This window comes from Schistosoma mansoni, chromosome 1, assembly GCF_000237925.1.
Source record: "Schistosoma mansoni strain Puerto Rico chromosome 1, complete genome".
Taxonomy (NCBI): Eukaryota; Metazoa; Platyhelminthes; class Trematoda; order Strigeidida; family Schistosomatidae; genus Schistosoma; species Schistosoma mansoni.
Genome location: NC_031495.1, coordinates 4461037 through 4477123, shown reverse-complemented (window position 1 = coordinate 4477123; position 16087 = coordinate 4461037). Strand labels below are relative to the sequence as shown.

Sequence of the window (16087 nt, the reverse complement as noted above, 5' to 3'; positions counted from 1 at the left end):
GAACTAACATTTATACAAGATGAAACCGAAATGTGGCTGTGAACGTGGGAGACCGTATAATCTATTGAACTAATTACACTTTATCGACAAATCTGCTTGATCATTAAAGTGAACTCGGTTTGTAAAGTTTCCTATATAATTATAAGTTTTCTACCTAATACTCAATTTATTCGAAACTATCAAGCTAAACGTTTATAATATATGGCATAATGAACCAGTTTGAGGGTACTCAGTTGTCTATGAACTTCAAATGGGGGATAAAATCAAAGGGAAATACTATTTTAGTGAACGTGAACACAAGTGTGGACAATCGGATGTATTTTGAAAGCAAAATTCCTTAGTAAAATCTGAGAACCATACAGTAAATACATCATTTGCGAAGTATCAATCAATTGTCTTAGACTTCATTGTTCCTTCTTTTCCACACCAATCAATCTCTCTCTCCGGCCTCTTCTCTTGGATCTTCTTAACCTTCTGTCTCCAAACATTTAACTTTCGGTTAGTGATACATATTACTTATATCTGTCAATATCAGTAGCCCACTACACAATAGGATCGTGTTTCAAAAATAGCTGTGGCGTACTTCTCAGCTAATGCACTTAATATTATTCCTGTCAGTTATCTATTAAAACAGACAGACATACCTAAAATCTCACTTTATGAGTGTGGCACTATTCTGAACTTATTGAACACACAATGGTTTAGCACTAACAAGTAACTTTTCGTATTACTTTCCTATACTTATTCATACATTACATTAACTCGTTTTATGTATAGGATTTGCACCAATATTATTATTACCAAATTAAACACATCGTAGGGATCAAAGCGGCAGAGTTAATTACTTATAAAATTGTAATTCCTACAGTAATATTTTCTTGTATCATTTTATATTTAGAAAATATGTCATGACACCAGGTAAGAGAAATTTGAATATTCTTTCTCAAAGTCCTTTTTGTCTAGTTGTAGTTAGTTAAATTGCATAGTATTATTTTGGGTTGCTGACTGATAAACCCGATTTTATGTTTGACATATTCATTCACAATGCTTTGAAGTCTAAATAGTCATTTAGATGGTCACTTTTGATTAGCGGCTAACAACATCACATTTTGCATTGAAACATCTTTACGACTTAACAGCTAGTCTTTTGACAAAGAGTTGCACAGTAAGAAATATGGTTGGACCTAGTGACATAATAAATACTACCATTTAACAAAGGGATAAAGTTTGTCCGTTCAAAAGAGCAATAAATGTACGGTAAAAACGAGGGCAAACAAGTTTTATATACTCAATATTTCGCCTTATCTGATGCTTGTGTATTGACCTACTCTTGTGACGAGAACGCGATTGGTATAAGGGAAACAATTATTATTATAACAAATTGTACCAGTGATTGTTTTACTGTTTTTGTTTGTTTAAGTGTACCAAAGACACACTTTCTTCCGTTGTCTGTGACCTTACACGAACTGGAGTACGCTCGGTAGTTCCATCTGTAAACTTTGGCACTTCTCTGTATTCTTTCGACACCACGAGATCTCCAAAAAAGATATCTTGTTGCAACCGTCAACAGCCTTCTGGTTTTTGGATTACAGAGGGATCCAACTCAATATCTGGCACGTAATCTTCCAGTAGTGGTGATCATAGTCAATCACCACTCGACGTGATCTACATTTGTATAAACTAATGGTTCCTTTGTACTTGATGTGTGTCCAGTTTTAAACTCCGAATATATTACGTTCGTTTGTGTTCACTTAGTTCTGTTTGGTATGATTTGCGTTATCTTAGGGGTTTCTAGTTCATATTATAATCTTAATGCTTCTACTTATCACTTTTTAGTAGATCTTGACTGCATAATTATGTATTCGGTATTTATTTAAATTACACACTTTGCCAGGATATAAGTCACAGTACCGATTGTTTCTAAAAATCTTATTTGAAGATCATCATTCTTTCAAATGTATGTAGCATTGAATCCATTTACATTATAATGTTTAGAAGAACACGTTATTCCACTTATCAAAAACGAAAAGGAATGATTTCGTGGATTGACTGAGATTGGAAGTCAACACCGTTTGATGAAGACTCAGTGGTCTAGGGTTTAAAAATTCATATGTGAGTCTGATAGTTCTGGATCCGAGTCACACGTGTAAAGTCCTGGATAAACACTGATAAAAAATTCCCATATTAGAACGAAACGGAACTCAAGTGCTTCCAGGTTTTCAATCGATGATTTCAATGAAATTATGTCCGAGATTTTAGTGGTCATAAAACTTACAGAAATTGGCACAGATGCATATATATATTCATTCTAGCCCTTATAGTTCCAAAAGGCGCATTTGATAAACTTGTAAGCGGGGCTGACGTTGGATAGTCAATCATTTTTTAAGGCACCATATGAAGTTCTTACTCATCAATTTTCCGGTTCATTGCTATCCAATTTCTGACAACCAGACTTTTTGGTTTTCCATAGAGTGTTTTTAAACCGATACTCATATTATTATTTGTTGGTAAATTCCACTTTTCAGGATTCATTTGAATAAACTTTGTATAAATTGATGTTACAACATTCACAAGATAAACAATAGACTGTCTATGTTTACCAACCAACACAGTAAGCTTTAATACTTCTCATTCATTCCATTATTATCTAGATAATAGATAATGTTACCATGGGTTCCTTGGCCTTTGTTATAGAATTCATTCGATGGAATACTCCTGTTTCATTGAACCACATTTTAAATATTTTACGGTCTTAGTTTGACACGTGAAGCCATTTCAGTTGAACTGGTTTCAAGAATGTGGATTAAAATTATTGAAGCTTCCTTTAGTCTGTTTTGTGACGACTATAACGTTTCAATAATTTCCCATTACCAAATAAGTTGATCCGTTACGACCTTTTGTTACCTGATTGATTATGAAAGGATGATTTTTGCAACAAACCGCAAAACTCAGGGAATAATACGGGAAATTCATCTCAATATAGAAGGCTAATTTCAACACAATGCTTATTTTTAAAGCCCATCGAACTCCGCAAAACAACGAAGGTCACTGAAGAAAAATTAGTTACAACTCAAGTAGATCGAAATGCAGACAGATGAGCTGAATCACTAAAGGGATTACCAAATTCTACAGATACATTGCCCTCAGACCAGATGAAGAAACTGTAATGATCTACTTTTATGAAGAAAACGCGTTTGGTGTAATGGAAACATTTATTATTATAACCAATCGTACCAATGATTGCTTTACTGTACTTTTTTGTTTAATTGTGCCAAAAGTACACTTTTTACGCTGTTCGGGACCTTGAACTCGCTCACGTGAACACAGTAGTCTCGCCTGTTGATTTCGGCACGATCTCGATATTATTTCGATACTACAAGATTATCAACAAATAAGTACTAACCACAATCTACTACTGTTCCGCTAATATTTATCCTACTGAGGGATTTAACTTGATAATTTGCACGTAATTGGTCTGTAGTGGTGATCATAGTCATCTGCGACTTGACACTACCACAAGACATTAAAGCTTATATACATGACATCTAGTTATGTATTAAACAGAGGCATTTGGTACATCCAGACTTTTCCGTCTATCACACCTTACGTGAATTAGGTTTCTCTTCCCCACAGCTGTAAGCTCTGAAGGTCAGGGGAACTCTCCTTAGGGCACATTATGACCCTATGCCAGAATTATCACTTACCTATCCTTAAAAAACAAGCAGAACTTTTCGAACAAGTAAACAGATTGTATGATTATGGTCTAGTTCGTTATTAGCTCGGCTATAATAATAGAAGTAATCCTAAAATTACAGATTTGTCATGATATAAAAATCTAACCTATCAGATCTTAAGTGGAAGTCACATCATTGTCTACTCTGACTCATCGAATCATAACAATCAGCAACATAATGTTTAGCGTTTCTAAAGAACATATTTAGGCTGGAAATAGAATAATATATTTAATATGAATAAGAGATAAGTTACATGAGAATGATCACTCGTGCAGGGCTGAGACATTCCAATCGACTAATTTAATTGATTATTCCCGAATTAATCGTTGTTGACTTTCTCTCTGTGTTAAATGCTAAATATCTATTTCTCAAGTTATATCATGTTCAGCATTGAGGATTATGTGGTTAAGATCAATACCACTACAACCAATCAAATGCTTGAATGTACTAATGGAATAATTACATGGAGAAATACTTCGATGTGATGATATCCTTAGTTTAGTTACAAAGAATAAGAGCTGGTCCGACGGCGGTTCGCTATATATTAAATGCGTCTAGTACAGCCGACAAGATTATACTATCTGAACTCCAACTTCAGGTTTTGAGAAATAGGTAAAATCGCACATCAAAGGATGAACTCCCGAATAAGGTTATACGATAGCTCATTGTAATTCTTTCTTAACAAGAATATTCTCGCAGCCGATGTGACAACAGCTTTTTCAGTTGATGATTTCAAGAGGAGCCTACGCAATAACGTATTTACGGTTTACAACTGTTCACTTGTAGTATCTGGACGTGATGTATATCTAACGAAATATCGATCATCATTAATGTCATTACTGGTATTATTGTCATTAGACTATCAGATTCAGTTCCTCCCTTATTATCTGTTGTTTTTACTTTTTCGTTGTACCATACTGTTTGCATCAATTAATTACTTACATCTTTTTATAGTTATCTACGCAATTCTCCATTGCATTCTAATTTTGTGGTTTCCATGGTGCAGCCGATCTCCCTCTCTGATAATGCGTGACTGCTGGTTACGGAATTTCTACTCTGTGATAAACATACCCACCTTAATTAATGGTGTCCAGATTCTCAAGTACTTGTCAAGTTCATTAGAGCTAGCCTGAGTTACTAAACCACCTGCATTATGCCGCAATGAAGACTTTTAGATGTTACTTATTAATAGAAACAACCAGAAGCGAAGGAATCACCAAGTTTGTAATAGCTGGCGACATAGAAATCGGATACTGGATATTGTAATCGGTCCTATGTTATAAAGATGGTGGGTCATTTGTAATACAAAACCTATTTCACACGCTATTTAAAAAGCTTTGATCATTCCAATGAACATTAGCACAAAACCTATTAGTTAACGTTATACGGTGCAATACTTGTTCTATGGTAGTGTTTTTCAAGGACAATCTTCAACCCTCGATAAGCGGTTTAGATACTTTTGATGTTGCTGTTTCTGTGGTATTAGTAAGTACAAAGTCTTACGTTGTCATGACGTATTAAAACTATTCGGTTATAATTCTTTCTGTTTATTCTTCGTTGGCTTTGCGCAAATTTTGTTCTGCATGACGACATTGTCTTCACGTTATTACTTACGCTTTTCTCGTTCAAAGTATACTATATTGATAACTTTTGGTGACTTATTTTCCAATCAAAAACTTTGTCCAGTTATAAAACAATTTAATTTGGGAGTCAATAAAAAGGGAGTGGGGCGATAGTTTTGATCTGAATAATTTTTACATGTCAAACTATTACTTGTACTTGATGAAAAATACCATGTTTACATCTTAGTAGTTTGGGTAGTGTTGTAAGTTTTGGTCATCAAACCATATGGCTCTCATCATCGATCGACACCATTTGTGTTCCAAAAAGGTCAGGGTTATGTTGGAGTTTTAAGTTACGTTTAAAACTATGATTAGTGTTTGAGGCGAGACTATAATTTATGGATAAACCAATCAGATTTACGATAACAGGTCATGAATTTTGGCGCGGAATTAATTCGTTTATCTGGCTAAATAGAGTTTTGCCATTATAGCTGCTGTCAGTTCGTGATGAAATCCCTATATCTACATCCTAGCCCTAACTATCAACTGTAAATATTAATCCTGATTCCTCACACTAGTTTACAACCCTCATTTAGCCGTAGTATGTAGGTGGATATTCTCGAGGTTTTTTAAAGCGTCGCTCGAAGTTCACCCATAAATTATAGTCTCACCAAGTTTGAGGCTAAGAGTAGAAGCTAGGATGAGAGAATACCATATAATATTCTCGGACCTTGTTCCGACCAATGTTCGGGAAGCTTTTTATATGCCATTTGTCAACCGGACTCTCACTTAGAAACACTTTGTAATGCTGTAAATGTATATATCGTTTCAGTTATATGATGTTTACAATAACATCTGATCACTACTATTTAATAGTCTTTGTTAACATTATTCTGATGATACAATCTACAAGTGGTTTATAGTAGCACAGTCCCGTGCTAAGGAGCTTTTGCATCTTGTGCTTATAATGGTAATCAGAAAACTTGGCATGTTCAGTCTACTGATACGTAACTAAACACAAGAATTATCTTTTGGTTTTGCAGGAAAATAAATTAATGTTATCTTTGTGATGTACTTAGTTTTCACTAAGTATAATTTGTAAGCTATCTTGCCTAAATGATGACCTGGTGGTTTAGTTCCATTGGATTGTTTGAATAAAAACATTATATTATAAGTCCTACTTTTGAATAATCACTAACAATGCAACTAAACATTGTTCTAGGAAACGGGAAACATTCTGTGTAATTTGAAGTTGCATCAAATTTACTACATTCTGTCGCTAATTGGCTTACTCTTGAATTAGTTGTCCTTAGTATTTTATCGAAATCTACAAATTGTCCTTAAAAAATATAAGCAGATACTGCTCCTGTTTTTTAAATACATGTGTCTAAATGCATCATTGGTTTATTCGTTTGGTGTTTGTCAAGGTACCAGTTAGAAAGAATAGAGTGCAGTTGTTTTAATTCTTCCATGCGTTAAAAACTTTTTCGTACCATTGACCTTATCCATTATTATTATTTATTTTTTGATTTGAATAAGGAGCCTTTATTCTTTTCCAGATGCTCCACACTGTCCGCTCTTCATATAGATTTGAGTTTTTTTTGAGAAATTTATGCATCAGGAGCATATCTGGAGTAGCAAATACTCTAGATGTAAGGCAAAAGATAAAAGATACACGTGAAAAGATTCTTCTTGGGGGCGGTGAAAAGCGCATTGAAGCTCAACATAAGCGTGGAAAACTTACAGCCCGTGAACGTATAGAATTACTGGCTGATGCTGGAACTTTTATCGAATATGATGCTTTCGTGGAACACGATTGTCATGAATTCAATATGCACAAGCAAAAGATTCCTTGTGATAGCGTTGTCACTGGTAGATGTCAAGTCAATGGACGTCCGGTTTATTTATTCAGGTAATCATGTACTAAATAGTTTACATGATGAAACTCTTATGTTTTGCCACTTAATAATTTCTTCATGATATTGTTAAAAAACTTTAGAGTAATGGTATATGTTTTAGTCTTTCACGTCACACTTCGCTGTTTTCCATAGGTACTAAGAAATGCGTTGAGAAATTTTCAGACTCCTTATGTACTGAATGCCTCAAATATTCTGTGACTCATTTGATACTTATATCCTTTTTATTTTTCTGTTAGTTTCGTTGATGCTTGGTGCCGTATCAAAAGGATACTTCAACTGATTGTATCACCCGAGATTATAACTTCACGCTGGACTTCGACAACATAAAATCCCAGAATGAGCTTCCCATTAAGCTTAACAAATTGTTATGCTTAGAGGATATTTTTTAGATTATGTGCAACCTAACTCAATAATGTTGTCAATATTAAGGTATCAGCGCTTGGTAATACGTTATAAAATCTTGGTTTTGTAGCCATGCTTAGTCAGTGATACGTTAATGACCTTATGAACTAGTGTTTATTTCCGATAAGTAAGTTTCATCACAGAAAAGTTAAATCATTTTTCCAACTATATAAAAAATGTCTTCAAACAAGTTTTTCAATTTTTAGAAATACTCAAAGATTTTCATATGTACAGTTTGGTGTTGTATTATGTAATTTACATTAATTAACTCAGCATCTGATTAGTGTTAACTTATTGCGTCAGTAAAATTAATTACTCAAACCTCTTCGGTTAATTAGGTATTGATGGTTGTTTTTCGATCCTCATTTTAATTGATTTGTGGTATGGTGGAATTTCCTCTAAACGGTTGCACTGTCTTTTTTAACTATCCTATGTGGCATGTTTTTTTATATTAATCATATCCAAATGTCTTCCAATAGTAGTTGAAAAAACAAGTAAATTTCTTTGCAAATCATAAAGGATTGCTACATTTGTTTTAAAGTTATATTTCAATGAGATTTAGTCTTTAAATCTCATGAAAAGCTATACATTCATTTATTGTTTCAGCCAAGATTTCACCGTATTCGGTGGTAGCTTAAGTCTTGTTCATGCTCGAAAAATATGCAAAGTTATGGACCAAGCAATGTTAGTTGGTGCACCAGTTGTTGGTTTAAATGATTCTGGTGGTGCACGTATTCAAGAAGGTGTTGCCTCTTTAGCAGGCTATGCTGATATATTTCAGCGCAATGTAAATGCTTCTGGTGTAATTCCCCAAATATCTCTTATTCTTGGTCCGTGTGCTGGCGGAGCTGTCTATTCACCTGCACTTACTGACTTCATATTTATGGTTCACGATACATCATATTTATTTATTACTGGACCAGATGTCGTAAAATCCGTTACCAATGAAGATGTTACTCAGGCGAGTACTTTTATTGATAATAAATAATGAACTAGTTAATTCAATATACTTATAATCACATACTGGAATAGGTGATTCTTTGTTTTTAAGCCTAAATGTTTATTTTTGGTCGATACTGTTTATTTTTGGTCGATACTGTTTGTCTCATTGTATTCTTTTTGGAAAATTGACATCACAAACTTGTGCTTTAGTATTCATTTGATTATATATATATATATATATATATATATATATATATATATATATATAGCTGACTGACTGACTAATTAGAGTTAGGGTTTTCATCACAAACTAGCATCGACTATAGTGTAGAAACGCTTTGTAGACATGTCTCTGAACAAATTGCATTTGAAGATATGAGACGTTGTCAGACTAGTTTGTTCATAAAACGTGGTGCATCCAGATTTAGGTTTATTCCAGGATTTAGGGTTAGGGGTTAGAAATACTGAAGGTTTGTCTGTTATGTACAATCTAGAGGGACAAAACCAGGCATTCGATACATTTATTACTATCGTTTTTATTTAATAATGGCAAAAAATAATTTTGAATAGTATACAAGGGTATTTCTACTCCTCGTTACTCATGATATGTGAATTTCGCCCAAAAACCTAAAAGTCGCATTCTCGATCCTGATGCTCTCATCCCTAAAGTATACTTTTACTAAATTCCTTATTGTATCAACTACACTGTTCTCACATTCGTAACCTTTTTCAGTTATAAAGTTTAAAGGTCAAATAGATGGTTGTCATTACCTTAATTAATTAATTATTTAAACTTAGAAATTACATCATAACGTAAGTAGAACATGAAATAATAAATCTTATTAATTACATAACAATGACTTTTTCAGTAATAAACTGGTTGACAGAGCTCCCAAATGCTCTGGTACGGCTGAAAGGGGGGAGAGTCCGCTCTCCCTCTCCAAATGCTCTCACATGGCCACGCGTATATAGCCTCTGCCACGGAAGTCCTACTCACTGCCTTCTCACAGTGGCACTACTGTTGTTTACGAAATTGAGAGGACGAAAAGCGAATGTCCGGCGCTTTAACCGGGTTGGTGGACACGGAAAGTCCACTTAGGGAAGTTGGAAAACCTTGATTCTAAACCAATGGTGCACATGGGCTGGCTCCAGTATCGTGAAGGAACAAATGGCGTATGAATCAATCGTTGGTCACCGACTACCATGGAACTGCATCTCCTTACGATACTCCATTGCCTTGTAGATCAGACCTTTAGGTCGAAGGCTCCGGCTGTGGCCCCCTAAGAAAACCACCTGCTTCAGTTTGGTCACCTAGGCAGTATCACAGCCCTCACACAAATCAAATGAGATTTGTGTGGCGCATATATATCTGGTGCTACTTTGTACCAATATTTATGTGTTTAAATAAATAAAAGTAAAATGACAAATTTTTGGTGAATTGTTTTACAAAGTGTAAATGCTAAAAAAATATGGCGACAATCAGTGGTTATAAAAAGTCAGCTTATAATTAATACTATAAGAAGGAACAAGATGCTGTAAAACGACCGTTTAATAGATACTGTCTAGTTCATTAAAAATAGTGACTTATATTCCAATAAAGTTCGATTGTGGTTAGCAGTGTGGAATCTAGGACATGAGTTTCTTTCTATTTGGAACTTCTCGGATTGATTTATCTGCTACATCCCAGTGTTGTTATTTACACTGAGACTCAAACTTAGTACCTTTCTCTTGACACACACAACGTGTTATCTACGCAGCTACTGGGTCTCATATCGACTCACTGCACTCAAAATGCATATATGGTAAAAGAGACTGATCAAATATAATTCATAATATCGGCATTGGGAAAATTCAAACCTTTCATGTACATATGTTGAGTGTCCTTTTCAATTTTTTATTTTCAGGAGGAACTTGGTGGAGCTAAAACTCATACCACTATATCAGGGGTGGCTCATCGTGCTTTTGAAGATGATGTCGACGCACTATTATCGTTGCGTAAATTCTTAACATTCTTACCTCTATCCAATAAAGAAAAACCACCAATTCAAGAATGTCATGACCCAATCGATCGACTAGTTCCCTCACTGGATACAATAGTACCTTTGGAACCGACAAGTGCTTACGATATGACAGAGATTATAAAAGTAATTTTTTTAAGTATTTTGTAATTTCTTCACAATGAGTTTTTTCTACATTTATATTTATTTTCTCTGAGTTATTATGTGGTTGGAAGTAGTCAGAAAGAAACTCTCGACCTATATCTCATACTAGTTGGTCTTCGTTAACAAGGTGTATCTTCAATCCTATGGGTATTCATGCCTCCTGGCTGATCCAAACCGAGGTCAATTAATCTTACAGTTTAAGATATCACCACTGAACTATTTAGGTCATCACTCATGTCTTATAAGACTGGAGTATTCGGACTAAATAGTGATCAGTCTTTTGTTTGTCTAATCTTTTAATGTTGATCGAATTCTATCGATCATGTCCCAGTATGGTCACCTTTCTTAATAAATTGACATCTCACTGAGTTAATTTATGAACCAAATATGAATTGACCGTCATGTAATAAGCCGAACTAATTCTACTGGTTGTGTACGAACAATCAGGCTCAGTGGTCTATCGGTTAAGGGCTCTGGCTCGAAACTGGTAGGTCCTGGGTTCGAATCTCGCGAGTGCAGGAACGTGGATGCGCACTGCTGAGGAGTCCCACGATAGGACGAAACGGCCGTCCAGTGCTTCCAGGTTTTCGATGGTGGTCTAGCTTCAATTGACTCATGATTTCAACTTTGAAAAATCAGGAAATTATTTGTTGTCTCAATTTTTTTCAAAGAGATTTAATTAATTATTGGTTACCTTAATTCAGTGAATTGATAGTTAAAACAATTAACCTCCAACTATTTCAAACTTCTACATGGATTTCAGCCTAAACAGTTGATTGGTATCATTAAACTTCACATTCGAGGCTTGTCTCAAAGTTTTATTTATTTATTTAAACACATAAATATTGGTACAAAGTAGCACCAGATATATATGCGCCACACAAATCTCATTTGATTTGTGTGAGGGCTGTGATACTGCCTAGGTGACCAAACTGAAGCAGGTGGTTTTCTTAGGGGGCCACAGCCGGAGCCTTCGACCTAAAGGTCTGATCTACAAGGCAATGGAGTATCGTAAGGAGATGCAGTTCCATGGTAGTCGGTGACCAACGATTGATTCATACGCCATTTGTTCCTTCACGATACTGGAGCCAGCCCATGTGCACCATTGGTTTAGAATCAAGGTTTTCCAACTTCCCTAAGTGGACTTTCCGTGTCCACCAACCCGGTTAAAGCGCCGGACATTCGCTTTTCGTCCTCTCAATTTCGTAAACAACAGTAGTGCCACTGTGAGAAGGCAGTGAGTAGGACTTCCGTGGCAGAGGCTATATACGCGTGGCCATGTGAGAGCATTTGGAGAGGGAGAGCTGACTCTCCACACTCTCGACCGTACCAGGGCATTTAGTTGCTTGTCTCAAAGACTAATATCAAAACTTGTAATTTTTTAGTGAGTTAAAGTAATTGACCAACTAATTAATTTTCAATAAATACATGAATTTAATTGGTTTATGCGTTATTTAGTATTTTGTTAATAGTGAGTTGAACCATGTCTAGCGTTAGATAGTTATCATTGGATGTTTGGCGATGGTTACATCATACCTAAAGTTTGAAATATAAACTCCTTTAGGTTCCGATTTAATTATTTAAAGGTATCATTTATAGCGTGTCATCCACTCCAGCTTAATATCGACGAGAGATGATGAAATATAATTATTATTTACTTCGTATACATTCTGTCGACAAGTTATAATGATACAAAGTAGACAATAAAAGTTGAATACGAATTGTATTTACAATATGTATATTTCAGGCATGTTAGTATTGAAGAGTCAAACAATCAAATGAAAGATACACCGATTGTATAAACCATTGGAGCTCGTCAATAATCTGGCTCAGAAAATAACAAAGTGACTCAGTTTTTAGAAGTTATGTAAGAAATACAGGAAATGGATATTGTGGTATAATCTACATGTATCCACATAAGTAGTATATGGTGATGGTCAGACAGAATGTATTTTGGCGGAAGATTGATTAGGAACGAATAGGAATGAAGCGAAATCGGTATGAAAATGCATGATTAATGAAATCAGAGAAGATGAACTGATATCTGCAGAAGGAACATTTAAGATTGAGACAATTGATTGGTAGTTTTCAAATTAACTGTTTACTGTATAGTTATCAGAATTTAGTGAGATAGTCTGTAATTTGTGCTTAAATACATTCGATTGTCCCCACCCGTGTTCTTGTTCACTACAATACTACCATGCATAAATGTACAAAAATGGGCTTAAGGTTACGCGTGAGTAATTGACAAAGTAAAATACATGTTTGATCGAACAACTGGGATAATTAAACTAGTTTATCTCATATCTTTTTACCCTTGGTCAACAAAATAGCTGCATAAAAATCACTGAAAAGAGTGAAATGCCCAAAAATTAAAACTAGAACCCTACACATCCACACCGTTATACCTCAACATCCATTCTGGCTTATATCCCTTATGGAGTTTTAGGAGCATATTTGGGGGGGAAGGGTGGGAGATAATCTCAGACTTGAATAAAATATCTGTCAAGTTCCTTCTGGTATTCAGTGTTTTTATTGCTGTCAGTTTCTTGTTGAAAACGACGAGCGATGTTTTATGGTGTAAGAGTAGGTTGGAAGAAAGCCAGGAGCAGCCAGACCAAAACGTGGCACAAATCCATGAAGTCATTGACAAGTGGACTGAGCCATGTTGGTAGGTGTAGACTACCTGGTTGGGGTCCGCGAGATGATAACAACCGATGGTTAGAGACCTTGAATGACATGGCTCAAAATCGTTTGCAATAGCGAAGGTGCATCCACTGTTTGTGTTCTCCCAAATTCTAATCTTCTGAATTCTTCATATCCCCATCCTTTTTCTCTTTCCAAATTTATTTCACTGTATTATACTCCTTCAATAACATCTTCAAACCCTAATCTTTTTTTTCTGATTTCTAATCGTTTAGGATATTATTGATGAAGGGGATTTCTTTGAAATTATGCCTATGTATGCTAAAAATATTATCATAGGTTTAGCACGATTAGGTGGACGAACTGTTGGAATTGTTGCAAATCAACCAAAAGTTTCAGCTGGTTGTTTAGATATTAATGCTTCAATTAAAGGTGCACGTTTTGTTAGATTTTGTGATGCATTCAATATTCCATTAATAACATTAGTTGATGTTCCAGGTTTTTTACCTGGTATAAATCAAGAATATGGTGGTATTATTAGACATGGTGCAAAATTAATTTTTGCTTATGCTGAAGCAACTGTTCCAAAACTTACAATTGTAATTAGAAAATCATATGGTGGAGCTTATTGTGTAATGAGTTCAAAACATTTACGAGGTGATATTAATTATGCTTGGCCAACTGCTGAAGTATGTTCAATTTTACTAAGTTCTCAATAAATTTTATGTTGTGTATATTTTAAATTTCATAATTTGTGTTTTTGAATTATTACTGACGTTTGCAGCGAAAGGTACTGGGTTCGAGTCCCAGAGTGAACATCAACTCTGAGATACAAGTACATCCAGCTGACGAGTCCCAAATGGGACGAAACCCACCTCAAACTGGATTCCACTGATAACCACTATCCATCTTTGTTTATAATGCTTGTGATTTCAGGCAATACGCACAGTATGCACACAATAAGAGATTGACCAGTTGCAGTCCTAAACATCAATGGGAAGATTCAAACAAACAATACTAAGTGAATTATTACTATTGTTCATTAAGATTACGTCATGAGTTTGTAGTGGTTGGTTCTATATTAGCGTCATATGGGTTATTCTAACTTCCCGACAGACCAATTTATTCATTCTTCTCAACCCGCTTTTAACCTTGCCAATCATTCACTTACTAACCCTGACTGTTTTTAAATGATCGTGTGTGTGTCAATTGTTTCCCCATTAATTACGTGTCTGTATATTGAGTCACGCTTGATCAAAATCAAGTTGGCTCACTCGCATACTTCACTGCAAGTCACTTCGCTTCGTTTCCCTGATTGTTTGTTCAAATCAACGGTTGTGCAAAACATACATATTCAAAATCCATTCTCGTATTTGACTTATTTAATTTCGTTATTCACTAACGTGATTTAAGTCTGTAATTATGTACGAGTATTGGCGGCATGTATATTCTGATAATGATCATCATCCGATCTAACTGGAGTCAAATAAAGGGTCACTAAAAGTTTAGAATCTGTTTACCTCTAAGTGGTCTTTTCCCGTAATTCGTTGGTTATCTTATCTCTTAAGATGTTAATGGGTTTTGTGATATCGAAGATCAGCTACAGACTACTTATTACAGACAAACATATATACTTGAATTACCTTAAAATATTGTTTAGCTGATTGGTTTTATGTCAGTACAAATTATGCATATTAGTAGTTAAAGATTCATGAGGATAATTGAAAATATAATGAATCGATTTTCAAACGATTTATACCCCCACTACCACATCATATTGCGTATTATTTAGTTTTAGCTGTGCTTTTCTTTTATGCTTAACTTTCAACCAGTAAGTTGAAGAATCCAACCTCAAGCCACACCTACATTGGCTAACTTACGGGTAGTGATCACCACCAGTTCTTATAAATATGTACTTTGACCCACACTTATTAGATGAATTGAATTATTTTATTATTTTGTATATTTCTTATCCTGCGCAATCGTCCGGTCTCAGTAGTGATATACTTGCTTCCTATATACAGGCTAAGCCTACTACTTGACTGAGATGACTAAGCATAAATAAGGACTTGTTTTGATAGACCGAATCAAAACTGTACATAAGCTTATTTATTTATGTATATACATATGTAATATAATATATAATATACATGCCTCTTAAATAATTGAGCCATAGCTTGACCAACAGCATTCGTCCATCAACGCCTCTCCTGCCATTTGACCTTGGACTATTGTGTACTAAGTCTCGATTGGCCAAGTCCGTCAAGATTTTCCTGCTGCAATCTATCTAACAGTTCATTTAAACTAGATTATATTACTACTATTACTACTACTACAACTATTAATAATAATCATTATTAAATTCACTTAATATTGTTTGTTTGAATCTTCCCATCAATGTTTAGGATTGCAACTGGTCAGTCTCTAATTGGCATATGTGCATACTGTGCGTATTTCCTCGATATAGTCTTGATTCACAAGCAGTATAAGCAAAGATGGATAGTGGCAAGGGTCCAAAGCCAGCCTGACCCTCCTTACTGACTATTGAAGACTTATTGCTTGGATGGCTCTGCAACTCACATATTATGAGCATACTCGAATTCTATACCAGAACGACAGACTATCATCACCCCACACAATAGAAAATAATATTTGTACTAGATCAAGCTCAAATGTGGCATGTGGACATGGGAAACCGAAACCAATAAACTGAACATAAT

General features: G+C 35.0%; 1 protein-coding gene across 1 annotated transcript in view; it reads left to right on the top strand.

Moving 5' to 3' along the window:
• Positions 1–6855: 6855 nt before the first annotated feature.
• Smp_163230 (putative propionyl-CoA carboxylase beta chain,mitochondrial precursor) overlaps positions 6856–16087 on the top strand; it is a gene marked incomplete at both ends in the record, with an annotated part of 10069 nt that continues 837 nt past the window's right edge. Inside the window, 4 exons of the mRNA XM_018793037.1 lie at positions 6856–7208; positions 8224–8582; positions 10438–10703; positions 13643–14056. Of these exons, the coding sequence (XP_018647590.1) occupies positions 6856–7208; positions 8224–8582; positions 10438–10703; positions 13643–14056 (1392 nt within the window). The remainder of the gene's footprint in view (positions 7209–8223; positions 8583–10437; positions 10704–13642; positions 14057–16087) is intronic.